Consider the following 14314-nt stretch of genomic DNA (forward strand, 5'->3'; position numbering starts at 1 on the left):
GGTCACTTTGGTAGTATTTTAAACGATAATACAAAGCGATATATTGTTGAAAGGGGACATTGTAGACCGACTGGTCCCTTTGAAATGGACGAAAAATGGTTTTATTTGACATCAAACGTTGTATCGAAAGCTTTGCAATCTATATTAAAATAGATCTCATAAAGGCGGCTAACCTCTTAAAAGTGTGTATGGGTGAACTCGCTAGTGTTAGGAATAATTTTAAGGACATGTTAACCGAGGCGAAGGTTATTGCGAGGAGCTGGTCCATTCGGCCAGAGTTTGAAATGAAAAGACAAAGGAGGGTTAAAAAACATTTCGACGAATTATGTGAAGATCAGCGCTTAACGGATCCGGAAAGTTATCTTAGAGTTAAAATATTTTATCGAACTTTAGATATTATCATCGATCAGCTTAAATGTCGATTTACTGGTTTCAATGAGATTGTGGAAAGATTTTACGTAATAAATCCGATAAGTTTAAAAAATCTAACCGATACCGAACTTTCGAATGAAGCTGAGAAACTTGTTAAAGCTTATCCTAAAGATTTATCTAACTCATTTGTACCAGAAATTCTCAGTTTGAGGTGTGCATTGAAAGAAGATATCCGAAAGGTTTCAACCGTAAAAGAGTTTGCCAATTTATTCATCATAGATAACCACTCTTTGTCTGCCAGTTTCCCTGAACTCTACACGGCATTACTACTTTTTCTAACAATACCAGTGACATCTTCCAGTGCCGAGCGCTCATTTTCTAAACTAATAATAATTAAAAACTATCTGAGAAGTAGCATGAGGCAAGAAAGGCTATCGGGGTTGGCATTGTTATCAATCGAACAAGACACTGCACGTCAGTTAAATACTGATAAACTAATCGATCAATTTGCAGATTTGAAAGCTAGAAAGAAATATTTCACATAATGAAACATAATTATGTGAAAATGAACTTCGTTCTAATCTCCTATTCCTAGACTCTAGTCGAACTGTAGATATCAACTTTAACTAGAAAAAAATAGTTGTTGAAAGTTAACTACGTACTATTATATATGATCTGTATCCGTCGTGAATTTTATTTTTTTTTAACTACCGTCAACTTCGTACTACTTTAACAGTGTAAAATATAAAAGTTCAATTTTTAATTAAAGTTTTAATTTTTGCCATATTTTTAGCTATGTATTAGGGGCCCCAAAGAAAAATTTGCCACGGGCCCATCAAATCATTACTACGCCACTGTTAAAAATATTCAATTCACAAATAATTTTATTCCAAAACATTGTTAAATCGAAAATATCAAAGTCCAACTCTCGGAAACTAACCCAGTTCTTTTCTCCATAATAAATAAATTAAGCTAGGCCTAAATTCCTGGATTCGTTGATTGCGAGCTAACTCAGCGAAGAAAATCGAAAAATTCGCGAATGAGAGCGAAATTGCGCCACGTGGCTACACCAAGGAGAATAAGGCTTTCGCGCTGTATAAAATCATCCTTGGAAAACCTACTTACGGTTTGTTGAAGAAAACATAGTCCCCCCCCCCCCTGCATGACCACTTGCGTTGCTTTTTAAGGGAAATAAAACATCAGAAGATTAGATATGTTTAAAGGGGCTGGAAAGTGGGGTTTTGAAAAACGTCATCCGTGACGTCATTAACGAAATTTGGCGCGTAGAACTACTTTTACTCAAGTTCGTGAAGACGTAAACAGGCACCGCTGTGTTGGGATTTTTGTATGACGAAATCCAGCGTGGTCTTGGTTAGGGTTAGCTGAGCACGTAGGAAGTTTTAAAAATTCGTTAATCTTTAATGAGATTTAGTTTAGTAAACAACAAATGTTTAACGAAAAATTCATATGAGCGATAAGGTCTTTTGGTAGTAATGTGTTCGTAATTTTTTAAATTATTATTTGCGAGTTTCATCGAATTTTGCAAAAAAAACGCTAGACGAATAGACAATAGAAGCCAATTTCTATGGGCCTTGGTTTCACTGGAGTATTTTGATAAACCTTAGAACTCAACCACAGTTCTTTTGCCTTTTCCCATTTATCTAATTCACCAACAAGAGATATTTTCGTATCATCACGTTTCCGTTTTTTATTTGAATTAAACTCGTTCATTGTAATTAAATAAATATGAAAATACTAGAACCAAAACCACGTCCACGAACGCCCGAATGTCTTAGTTCACGTATGAATACCTCTCACTAGTGTCTCTCGGGTCGCTCCTCACTATTTTCAAAACATCTCCGTCAGAGCCAAATTCTTCAAGCGGGGAATAAAGAAAATAAAGCAGGGTCCGGATTTTTTTGGAGATACTACGTTACTGGACGATTTCAAAACCCCACTTTCCAGCCCCTTTAATATTACACAAGTCTTATAGTTTATTCCTGGCTAGTCTTCAGAGTTCTCACATTTCATTTGAACCATAAATGTCCTGTATATCAAATGATACGGGTATATTAAAACATAGATTAATATATTAATCAAAATGTCGTGTGGCATTTAATATTGTAGTTTTTGTTAGTAGTAGTGGTTATTAAAATATTAGGTAAGCTGCTGAAGGCTCTCGCTTAAAACCACCGAAATTGTTTCCCAGTTGCTAATTCCTTAAATTCCCTTTTGTAAGGGATCGACGAAGTGTTAAGGCGCTGACTTTTTTCTGGATACGATATATAGCAAGTGTCCTTATCTACCAGTTGGTTCTTTAATGTCCTGTATAATGAATTAAATGGGTTAAATTATAATTCATAAAATGTAATAGCTGTGGTTGTTACATCCGTTGCGGTTGGTGTTTTCGAGAAACTCCCGCCCCCGCAAAAATAACTCAAAAACTCTCCTTTCTCTCCCGTCCCAAACCCTCCTACCCCTTTAAACCCCCTGTATCCAATGGCTGATTTGCTCCTTCCTCATGTCAAACATAAAAAAACACTCGTCCTTGTGACCCCCTAATCGCTAGAATAAGTCGAAAGAGAAACAAACCAAGCGAGAGAAAGGGGTGATAAGGGATAGCACCCGCAGTCCGCGCCGTGTTGCTTTTCAGAGTGTTGAGGCAAAAGCTCCAACGAACGACCAACGTACCAAGCGCTCCTTATTATATAGATAGTTTTTAGACAAGCATTTTTTGACAAGGATTAATTTTCTTTAATGCAGTGACTGTGACTATTGTAATTAATTAAAATGTAATTCATGAAGAGCTTCTGAAGAATCACAAAAATTCTAAAGCTTTAGGGTTGGTTTCAAGTAAAACCTTTACTAAATTAGACATAAAAATATATTTTAGACCACAGAGGTTTGTTGAAATTCCATTTCTATCCTTCATTGTATGACCTTGTCATCGCAGATGTAGTCCGTGAGCCAAGAGCTGAAAATGGGCTTGTCGGTAACTCGGTACCAAATGGGCACACCGAGGTTTGATCACATTTTCAAATAGGCCTACCCCCAAGGGTCGTGGGAAAAATTGGTGGACATTCGTGGGGGTAGCTTTCCCCCCCCCCCCCATAAGGGGTGATGACATTTAAAAATTGGGTTAAATATGGCGTTTTTAAGCCTTGTTATCTACACAACTAGTAGCGATATAGAACTGAAAATCATAGCATTGGATACACAATCACCCGTAGAGTAAGGCATGTTTAGTGATGTAGTACCATAAAACGCACCGTTCGGGAGTTAGTATGTGTGAAAAGCATTGAAAAAAACAACGTCACTCAAATCAAGGATTCTATAGTCGATAGCTACGCCGCAAAATTTTCGTTTTGAAAACGAAAACATTTGAGAGAGTTGGCCGTTTTCGGTCTATCGAAATCTGGCATCCTTGCCTCCCTTCCGGCCTGTATCTCCATAACGAAAATGGCCGACGATTACGCCGCCGAAAATATTTTACTAAACTGAAAGGCGGCGTTTTTGACCGTTATTTTGAATTATCGACTAAGACTATTCTAAAATATTTTATCGCTTTTTCGAAAAGGCCTACCCTTAAAGGTCATCGAAAAAATTTGTTAAAAATTTAGGGGGGGGGATTTCTCGATTGGCCATCTTACGTGCAAAAAGTCATGTTCACTGGCGAATTGCAATATAACGAGCGGATCGTGAGCTATTTGGTTTCAAAGTGGTTAAAGAACTTTTTTTCGAATCTCTCAAATCGAACCGGACGCGTTTGACACTTTTCATCACATTTTTGAATACGCCTACGCCCTAGGTTATTACAAAACTTTACGAGTGTTCGAAGGGGGTAATCATATTATGTCTATGGGGGTAATTTAACCCCCATTTTTCCCTCGAAAGGGGTGAAAATTTAAGAAAGCTTGGAATACGGTTTTTGAAGATGACTCATTTGCATTGCATTAAGGCACTTGTATATTTAAGCTGTTTAGAACTGCTAGTGTATTATTCCCTAACATTTATTTCATATTTAGTAGATTATATTTATATGTGAATCTATTAATTTTAAGATTTTAACGCCAAAAGTACTTGCTTCCCGCCCCTAAAACAGCAATACAGCACTGAATATGATTTATTGTAAGAACTATAAGCTATGCATTGCATTAAACTCGAGGGGCAGGTCACTTCCATTTAGGGTGCGTCTTAATCATAGTAAAATGATTAAATCAGGGTAATCGTGATTAAATCAGGGTAATCAAGATTAAAAAATCTAACCAAGATTAAAAAATCTAACCAAGATTAGAAAATCTAATCACGATTTAAACGAGATTTAATCATTCTAATCATGATCTAATCATTTTAATCAGGATTTAATCATTTAAACGAGATTTAATCTTTCTAATCATGATATAACATTTTTAATTAGATTTAATCATTTTAATTAGATTTAATCATTTTAATTAGATTTAATCATTTTAATTAGATTTAATCCTTTTAATTAGATTTAATCATTTTAACCACGATTTAATCCATATAATCGGTCGAATAGAGAATTTATCATTAAAATCAAAACTAAAGTACTATTTAATCATACTAATCACGATAATTTTTTTAAACAGATTTAATCATTTTAATCAGATTTAATCATTTAATCATGATTAAATCAGATTTAATCATGATTAAATCAGATTTAAACATTCTAATCATGATTAAACGTGATTTAATCAACTTAATCGTGATTACCTTGAAATAAATCAAAATAATCACGATTAAATCGGATTTAATCTTTTGACGGGTGCGTCGTTAATCAAGGAAGTGACCTGCCCCTCGATTAAACTTCAATGCGTTAAGGTTATAAGGTCAGAAGATGGACGCGGTCCAAAAACCGTATTTCAAGCACTTTCTTAGACTTTCACTCCCTTTTGGGGGTTAAATGGGGGTTAAATTTAATTTAATCACCCCTTTTGGGGGGAAAGCTACCCCCCACGAATGTCCACTAATTTTACCCATGACCCCTGGGGGTAGGCCTATTTGAAAAAGTGATCGAATAGTTCTTTTTATAAAATAATCTTGGCCATCTTGTTGGAATGTTGCCTCCCCGTTTCAGCTGTGGATCCGTTTTCTCTCCCACTAAAGAGTTTATGAACTCATTCTTAGGCATTGGCTGAACTACTCCAGGGCAACATTTCAACAAGTTGGGCAAGCGTAAATACATTTTATAAAATCAACTATTGAGGATTTTGCTTCAAATCAAAGTGAAGTGGTTAAATTTTTAACTTTTTAAAAAATCTCCATACATAAAATTCCGAGGGGTAAGACAGTCTCAGATAATCTGTACACCGAGTTCGTGCATTTAGCACTGTTAAAGGTACATACTTTCAAGAGTGTCTTACCCCTCGTAAAATTCTATATAAATCATTTTGAAAATTTTAATTACTGGCATGAAATGCTTTTACCAAAGCAGATTTAAGGTGTGGAGACTAAATTTAGATATATTTTTTGGAAATAATTAAAAAATTAAAGTACCAAATGTTTGAAAATAATTGTAGTCAATTTTAGTCCCGTTTTCGTAAATTGATATACATATTTTTCAGATGGAAATGTATATATTTTAAAACCCTTTGCTCAAATTTGAGCCTTGAAACCATAAGAGTAAATTGATAAAATATTAAATTGTAAAGGATTTAGGATTATGCGTTAAATATCAGCATTTAACTTCAATACGTTGGCTGTTATTTTTGTTTAGACTAATAACTAAAACTAATCTATTTAAAAGGCAGGGCAACGAATTTCAACCTGACAAGGAGAGTACCCGAGGTGTTGTTTGCCGATTTTGTTCAAAGTAGGGCGTAATCATGTAGACCTATATGAGATATGAAATATCCCAAAAGGAGACGTTGCACTATCCATTCGATTTGCCATGGCAACCGAAAATGTTTTTGAACACTTAAAACAAAAATAAGATTTTTTCCTTATTTTATCCAAACATTGTTACAATTTTACCTCAAAAATGTTCCAATTTACCCAAACATTGGGGACATTTACCTAAATAAGGTCCAAATTACCCATTTCGTGATTTTATTTTATTTTTAAATTTTCGTAGCTATATAGGACCCTGTAAAACCGAGAAAATCCCATGCTTTTTTAAATGGAGATTTTTTGGTTTTAAGTGGTCAAAAACATTTTCGGTTGCCATGGCAAATCTCATATAGGTCTACATTACGGCCGACTTTGAACAAAATCGGCAATAAACACCTCCATTACGGGAGCCCAAAGAGTGCAGTGTTGCCAATGTTAGAAAGTCGAAATTCCCATTGCTGGATAGTAAATTTCCCACGATTTCCCACACCCCTATATAGTCCCGCCCTCAACGAAAACTCAACGGAAAACATGCCATAATTTTCAGAATATTTGGGAAATTAATTTTTTAAATAAAATTTTATTGAAATTACAATTTTTAAACATTTTGGTTGTTAGGCCTATGCATTGATTGATTGTAGTATTAGGAGACGTCTCCGTTAAATTATCTATAAAATCACAATATTCACGAAAATACATTGCTCTAGATAATTTTGGGCTTCCTATTGAAAGTCAAATTAAAAAAAAACATACATGTAGGATAAATACCCGCAGACATGAAAATTCCCACAAATTCAACGTTTTTGAAAAAAAAAACCTTTTTCCCACAGAGCCAAAATGGACCCCTAAAATTCCCACAATATGGGAAATTTCCCGAAAATGGAACAAGTCGTCGAAGTGGGATATTCCACCAGCGTTATTAAAACCCATACCAAGCTTAGAAGAGTTAGGCCTAGCAGTGGCGTAACTAGGAACTCTGAGGCCCCCCCGCGAAAAACGACTTGCGGCCCTTTTAAATAGCACAGATTTTAATCATAAACGTTTGGGGGCCCCCTAGTTCTCGGGGCCCCCCCACGCCGCGGGGTCTGCGGGGGCGCTATTTACGCCACTGAGGCCTAGGCTCAAAAGTATCTGCAAAGACTCAACCCTTGTAGATGCGCCAGAAAAGCTCAACCTGAATTTCAACTATTTTTCCAATAAACCTGTTTCTTTTATTTGACAATGCAAATTTATTTTAGAACGTGAGTCTCCGAGAACTTCATTAATTTGCAAATTAATTACATTAACAGAACTTGACACTATATTGTAGTTCATTTTAGCTCCAAAGAATTGGTTGTTCAAACTGGTTTGTTTACTAAAATAATGGCCGTCGGTTTATCAGACGTAGAGCTAATTATACGACGGCCTTATCGGCATTTGAGATTCGATGACGTCAAATATGACGTCAAATATTACGTAGGGTACGGATGACGCAATATCTGTGAAACAAACCGTTAGTGAAGAAATAGAGCTAGTGGCATACTTATGAGTAATTATGTTACATATGGTATCAGGTTGGTTACGGGCCTTGGTTTGGGTCATTGCCAGCTTAATAGGCATCTACATCTATTGGCATCAGTGAGAGTCCTATATGCAGGGCACGCCTCGCAGAGGACGAGAGGAAGTCTCCTGTCCTTTGAGTCTGTGATTTTTAAGGTTTGAGCATCTTGGTATGCACAGGCTGGAAACAAGAGATCTTCCCAGCATCTCGGCGAAGCAGATCTTGCGCTTCTTTTCCAGCCTCCAGGTCTAAATTTCTGGGGTAACACAATTAACCTCGTGTCAAAGTGTTTAGCCCAACCACCCAACCCCTACTAATAATAATGATAATATCTACAGGATTGCCACAAAATTTTGAGATTCGAATTCCCTGTTTTCCCTGACCATTTAGAGATTTTCCTTGACTTTTTAAGGCAAAAAGTTTACTTTTATCAGAAGTTAATAAATTTTAATGGACTTATATTAGGTTATTGCAATGTTGAAAAAATTAGCCAAACTTTCAAGGAAATAAATGGTAATCGTGGAATTTGTCATAGATCTAGAGTAAAAAAACCTTCAAAAAGTGTCAAGATAAAATTGAATTCCCTGACTTTTCGCTGAATTTTTACAAATTCTAAAAATTCCCTGACTCTTTATCCCCATATTTTTAAATTCCCTGACTTTTAAAACAAAAAATCTAATATCCTTCGGTTTGAGTTTTGTGATCCAACATTTTTGGAATAAGAGTTAATTTTTAAATTACATTTAGGAAGGCAACAAGTGTTTCGCAATTTAATTTCTTATGCAATATCAAACAACTCTTCATTGTAAATTGATTGATGATCACCCAGGGCCGTTTTAACCTTTTCGTAGGCCTTAGGCTCATTTACCGACTTTTCGGACCTTCGTAGGCCCTATTATATGGAATTGTAGACGCTAATGTCTCATTGTCTCCTAATATTTTCGTAGGCCTTAGGCACTTTGTGATCACCGTAAGCTTTAACATAAACGAATAGAAAGCGTTTAAAATAAAAGCTACAGTTTGCTAGTAAAATACGAAAAGAAACTTCTAATTTTTAAACTATTATTTCTGTAACATCAAAAATAAAAAGACATAAACAGTAAGTCTCGCATTGGAGGCAAAGTTCGCGCCGTTTAATTTGAGAATCTAATTTATCCCCTTTCAGCGGTGCCGACCCCCTTCGAGGATCGTTACAAATTTAGGGCATTGCACGAGGTGAAAATTGGTTTTAAAAACGTCGCTCTCCGCAAAATAGCTAGCAGCTAAGTTCGTAGGCATCACGCGCACGTGTGTACCAAAACTTAATGTTTTAGTTGTGTTATAATAATTGAAAATTCTAGGAAAGTTATAGTTTATTATTAAGAATTATGCTGAAATTAGTTTTAGATAATGAACTTATTGAAGATATGATTTCTCAATTTACATTGTTGAAAGAAAAATATGAGTGGGATAACAACAGATTCAGCCACTAAGCCTAGGTTTAACTTTATACAATTATAATTATACAAATAAAATTCTTTAACCATGGTCAAGATATATAAAATAAAATACACGACTTCATGGTTTAAGTCGTGTATTTTATTTTATTTTATTTTATTTTAGTTTAGGTGTAACTTATCTAAATCTTCTAACGCTTTGCTTTTTTTTAAAAATGTCTTCACAATTTTCATTTTCAACGACTTCAGTTTGAACTCCAGTAGTATAACAACTCTTTTACGTAAAAATTACATCGACTTGCCTGGTTTTTAGGCATTAATGCCAATTAAGCTGGGTTTTTTTTTCGATCCATCTGGAACTTAAAATTAAGCGGCCGACCGAAAGCGCGCGAGGGTGTTTAGAATCGCGAAACACTACTTTTACAAATTTCTGACCGAAATTTTGAAATTCTTTATAAATTAGAGGCGATCTGATTGGGGGTTTGGTAACATGTATTTTAAAATGAAATCATATAAAAAGATATGAGATAGAAACGATGTATAAATTACTTATTAAACGTGCTAGACGTTTAAAATTAGCTTTGTAACTTCATAGAACTCCAATACATGCCTAAATTTAAAGATAGTTCTCTTATAATATATAAAGTAAACTAATGGACGAAAATTCTATTGCAAAACGTTACAAATTACTTAACCGTTTCTTTTCTTTTATGTTTATAAAAAAATTTTATTTAATAAATAAAAAACCCATGATAATTATTTTATAAAAACGTATTCAAAGTTAAATACTTATTACACAAAAATACACGCAAAACTGCAGGAATTTATTCAAATGGGTCACGACAGTGTAGCAGACAACGATCCCCGAATGTCAACAGCAACCAGGCTGAGAAGTAAGGAATTTTTTTTTAAACTGGACCTGAGGCCAGTAGACCCTAGAATGTTTAATTAAAAAACTGGCCACTGGCCACTTACCATTTTTAACCTACAAAATCAGGATTTCATAATTTATGGTCAAATTATCTATTCTTGACAATATGTGCTAGAAGCAAAGACCAAACAATTTTAGGGATTAATATAGTATTTTTTAATGAACTAAAATCTTGAAGGGAAAAAACTTTGAATTAATTAAGTGGTCACCAGGGCCACTAACACCCCAAGTATTTATTTTTTAAACTGGAGATTGGCCTGTGATAGTGCCTTATTTCTCACACTGACAGCAACTGAGCCAAATATAAGATATACATCACAGAAATCTAGAGTCTGCTTATATCGTACCTATCTAATTTTCGACGACCACTAAAAGAGGGCGTACGGATAGCGCTCTAGCTACGAACTGAGTTTTAAAAGTTTCTCTAAAATATAAACCTTGGACGTACACACGTACTCCTTTACAATTTAATATTTTATCAATTTAGTATTACGGTTTCAAGACTCATAGGGTTTTTAAAATATATACATTTCTATCTGATAAATATCTATATCAATAGGCGCTTAAATAAAACATCTTCAAGGAAATCGACAAGAATTAATAGTTCCGAGAGCCAGGACCTGAAAGTTACTGTTTATATAGTGCTTGTTGAAATAATGGAAACTTTTCACCTGTAAACAGAACGTTCTGGTTTTAATAAGCCTTAATGTGCCAAAAAAAGATACCCGGTTAAAAGGAAACACTTGTTGCATACCCTACAATAAAGTATACTTTATTTCTATTTATAATTCCCAAAAACATCTCTAAATCCAAAATATTATGAATATCTGGTCCTTGATATTAACTTAGTCCCCCCTTTTTAAAACTGGCGAGAGTAATGGGAATTCAGGTGGCATTAAGAGATATTCTGATCAAGTTATTGCCTATGGATTTCTAATCGAATATGACTGTCGACATATCATTAAGGTATCTGACCATTTCAGGTTGCTTTCTTTAGCTGACCAATATACTTAAGGTTGTGGATGAATTCAAAAGTTCTATAGTGCATGCATTGCAGAAACGACCCTATAAAAATTAATGAATTTAGTTATTTCCCCGTTAGGGATATCGTACCTAGTTATTTCCCCCTTATTGATTTCGTACCTAGTTATTTCCCCCTTAGTGACATCGTACCTAGTTATTTCCCCATTAGTGACATCGTACCTAGTTATTTCCCCATTAGTGACATCGTACCTAGTTATTTCCCCGTGAGTGAGTTCATACCTAGTTATTTCCCCCTGAGTGAGTTCGTACCTAGTTATTTCCTCCTGAGTGAGTTCGTACCTAGTTATTTCCCCATTAGTGACATTGTACCTAGTTATTTCCCCATTAGTGACATCGTACCTAGTTATTTCCCCCTGAGTGAGTTCGTACCTAGTTATTTCCTCCTGAGTGAGTTCGTACCTAGTTATTTCCCCCTTATTGATTTCGTACCTAGTTATTTCCCCCTTAGTGACATCGTACCTAGTTATTTCCCCATTAGTGACATCGTACCTAGTTATTTCCCCATTAGTGACATCGTACCTAGTTATTTCCCCGTGAGTGAGTTCATACCTAGTTATTTCCCCCTTATTGATTTCGTACCTAGTTATTTCCCCCTTAGTGACATCGTACCTAGTTATTTCCCCATTAGTGACATCATACCTAGTTATTTCCCCATTAGTGACATCGTACCTAATTATTTCCCCATTAGTGACATCGTACCTAGTTATTTCAGCATTAGTGACATCGTACCTAGTTATTTCCCCCTTAGTGACATCGTACCTAGTTATTTCCCCTAAGTGACATAGTACCTAACTATTTCCCCATTAGAGACATCGTACATAGTTATTTCCCCCTTAGTGACATAAAACCTAGTTATTTCCCTCTTAGTGACATCTTAGCTAGTTATTCCCCCCATAGTGACATCGTGAATAAAATTGTCGCTTCATTTCTGAAGGTACTTTATCGATATTCTGCCAACAAAAAGAGATAAACTACTAGCTTGTCCTCAGTAGCTGAAGTATATTTTTATCGTCTATGTATACGAATTTGATGCTGTGGGAGCGAAGTGATTCCTCGTCCGGGTCGTCCCTTAAATGTCAATACGAAAATGTTTGTCTTTGGTCCTGCCTAATAGCTGCAGTGAGCAGTAGCCCCGCCAGGTTTTTTTCGCGAGTAGGCACTGCGTTATTAAGATGCCCCCATCAAGAATTTCTTTGTAATTTTCATTGATATTTAACTAGACAAATTATTGTATTTAATTATTTAAAAAATTATTGTATTTAATTGTTTAAAAAAATTATTGTATTTTATTGTTTAAAAAAATTATTGTATTTAATTGTTTAAAAAAATTATTGTATTTTATTGTTTAAAAAAATTATTGTATTTAATTGTTTAAAAAATTATTATTATTAACTTATTTAATAAAAAATTAATTACTATGAAATTATTTAATAAAAATTTAATTATTATGAAATTATTTAATAAAAATTTAATTATTATGAAATTATTTAATAAAAATTTAATATATACTATATATACTATGCTAGCTAGGAGCAACAAACACAGCACCCCACACAAGGAGAACGCAAGCCGTCAAAAGTCGTGCATTTTCTAGTGTACATTTTTCATTGGTTTGACGCTTTAGTGCCTGCTGCCGTCGGAAGGGGAAAATTCGGAAATTGTCTTCCCTCCCCGCCCGTAAAATGTTCAGCGTAAAGGCTCGTCCAATGAAATTTGTACACAACACTGCGTTTAAAGGCTAGCTGCGTTCTAGTTGTGATTGTTGCTCCTAGATGCTAGCGTCTATTGGCTATCATAGTGAAACGTCACTTCTACGTCACGAGTGACGCGCCCTATACATCTTAACAAGAAGGCCAATGTTACTTTATAGAAAGGCCTATTTGCATGTTGTTGGCTCAAATATTAGAATCCCATATAGGCATATTTCAAAATTTAGAGTCCCCCAAAGTAGGCCCGAAATTTTGTAACGTAGGCACGTGCTTACTTGTGCCTACCGCTGGCGGGGCTACTTGCAGTGAGACATACACTGAAATAGTCTTCTTAGCAGAGCTAGCCTATTTAAACTATAGTTTATTCCTCTCAACCCGTTACCCGATAGGGTTCTGTTGTTTTGGGCAAAATAACTTTAGCGTGAGAGAAATAAACTACCTTAGGTTTTCCTCTTAAGTCTATTGAATTTTGACAGAATTAAAAAACATGTGTTTTTCTTGATAATATTTTTTATTGCTCTTGTGAAAATATCGATAAATTAGGGTTTCCATTACATTGGGTCGAATGTGTTATTGTCGGTCACGCGATATTTATCGTAAACTTCCAATTAAAGTAGTTTTGACAATCTTTATTTAGGCCTAAATAGCTAACACTTTTAACCAATTAGTCAGTTAAGAGAGGTACACACGCACACATAATCGAAGGGATAATTTTGTACATTCTTCGTCGAAGACTATTTAAATAATATTCTCCAAAATAAGCTTGCCAACGTATATATTTGTAAATATATGTATATATTATATAAAAGTTTTAAATATATTGGTTATATCTTCGTCATTTCGCTGTCGTTCGAATTTTGTCCGATCGAAGGACTGATTGTCTATTCGCGCTTTCACGAAAGGCCACCATAGTCTTGACTTTGATCCCCTCAAAGCTCCGATTCGTCCAGCAAGTGGTCGCGGGAACCATAATTTCTTTGGTAAGTGGGGTACGAGGAATTGTACGACGCTTTGTTGAAATGGACGGACGGCTGCGGAAAGCGTTCGAGCGAGGGAAATGGGAAAGGGAAGGAAAAAGAGAAAAGACGTATTAAGAACCAGAAAAAATCGTTCTTCTTACAGCATTTTCCATTTTATTCAACGCAAAAAATTAATTACAATTTTTATAAGTACAATTGAAATTGTATTTACGAAAAAGAACGCAACAGAAATAAAAGTTTCGACAGAGTAAAAAATGGACGTTCGTGTCTCGAGATTTTAAGTATATAGCTCGTATTGGGTAGAATATAAGCTGGAAACTTACAATAAGAAGCTATATATAACGAGAACTTATAACAGTTTATTCCTCGGCGACCTTGCCCTTAGCGCGGGGCTTGGAAGCGATTGGCTATTTAGCGAACGCGATACGAGCAGCGAGGTATAGAAGAGAGCG

The 14314-nt window shown here is 35.2% G+C and overlaps 1 protein-coding gene across 25 annotated transcripts in view; it reads right to left on the bottom strand.

The window, feature by feature from the left end:
* Window positions 1–13374: 13374 nt before the first annotated feature.
* The window catches only part of Mhc (myosin heavy chain), a 32441-nt gene continuing 31501 nt past the window's right edge, over window positions 13375–14314 (bottom strand). For 24 of the 25 annotated variants that reach the window (XM_090155129.1, XM_090155131.1, XM_090155128.1 and 21 more), the window contains exon 33: window positions 13375–13913. In XM_090155129.1, the coding sequence (XP_090011255.1) occupies window positions 13812–13913 (102 nt within the window). In that variant the 3' untranslated portion in view covers window positions 13375–13811. Of the gene's footprint in view, window positions 13914–13989; window positions 14270–14314 lie in introns of those variants that run through there. The other variant, XM_090155127.1, reaches the window with a different exon arrangement.

The sequence above is a fragment of the Leiobunum rupestre genome, chromosome 8 (assembly GCF_980474605.1).
Source record: "Leiobunum rupestre chromosome 8, qqLeiRupe1.1.hap1, whole genome shotgun sequence".
In the NCBI taxonomy this organism is placed as follows: domain Eukaryota; kingdom Metazoa; phylum Arthropoda; class Arachnida; order Opiliones; family Sclerosomatidae; genus Leiobunum; species Leiobunum rupestre.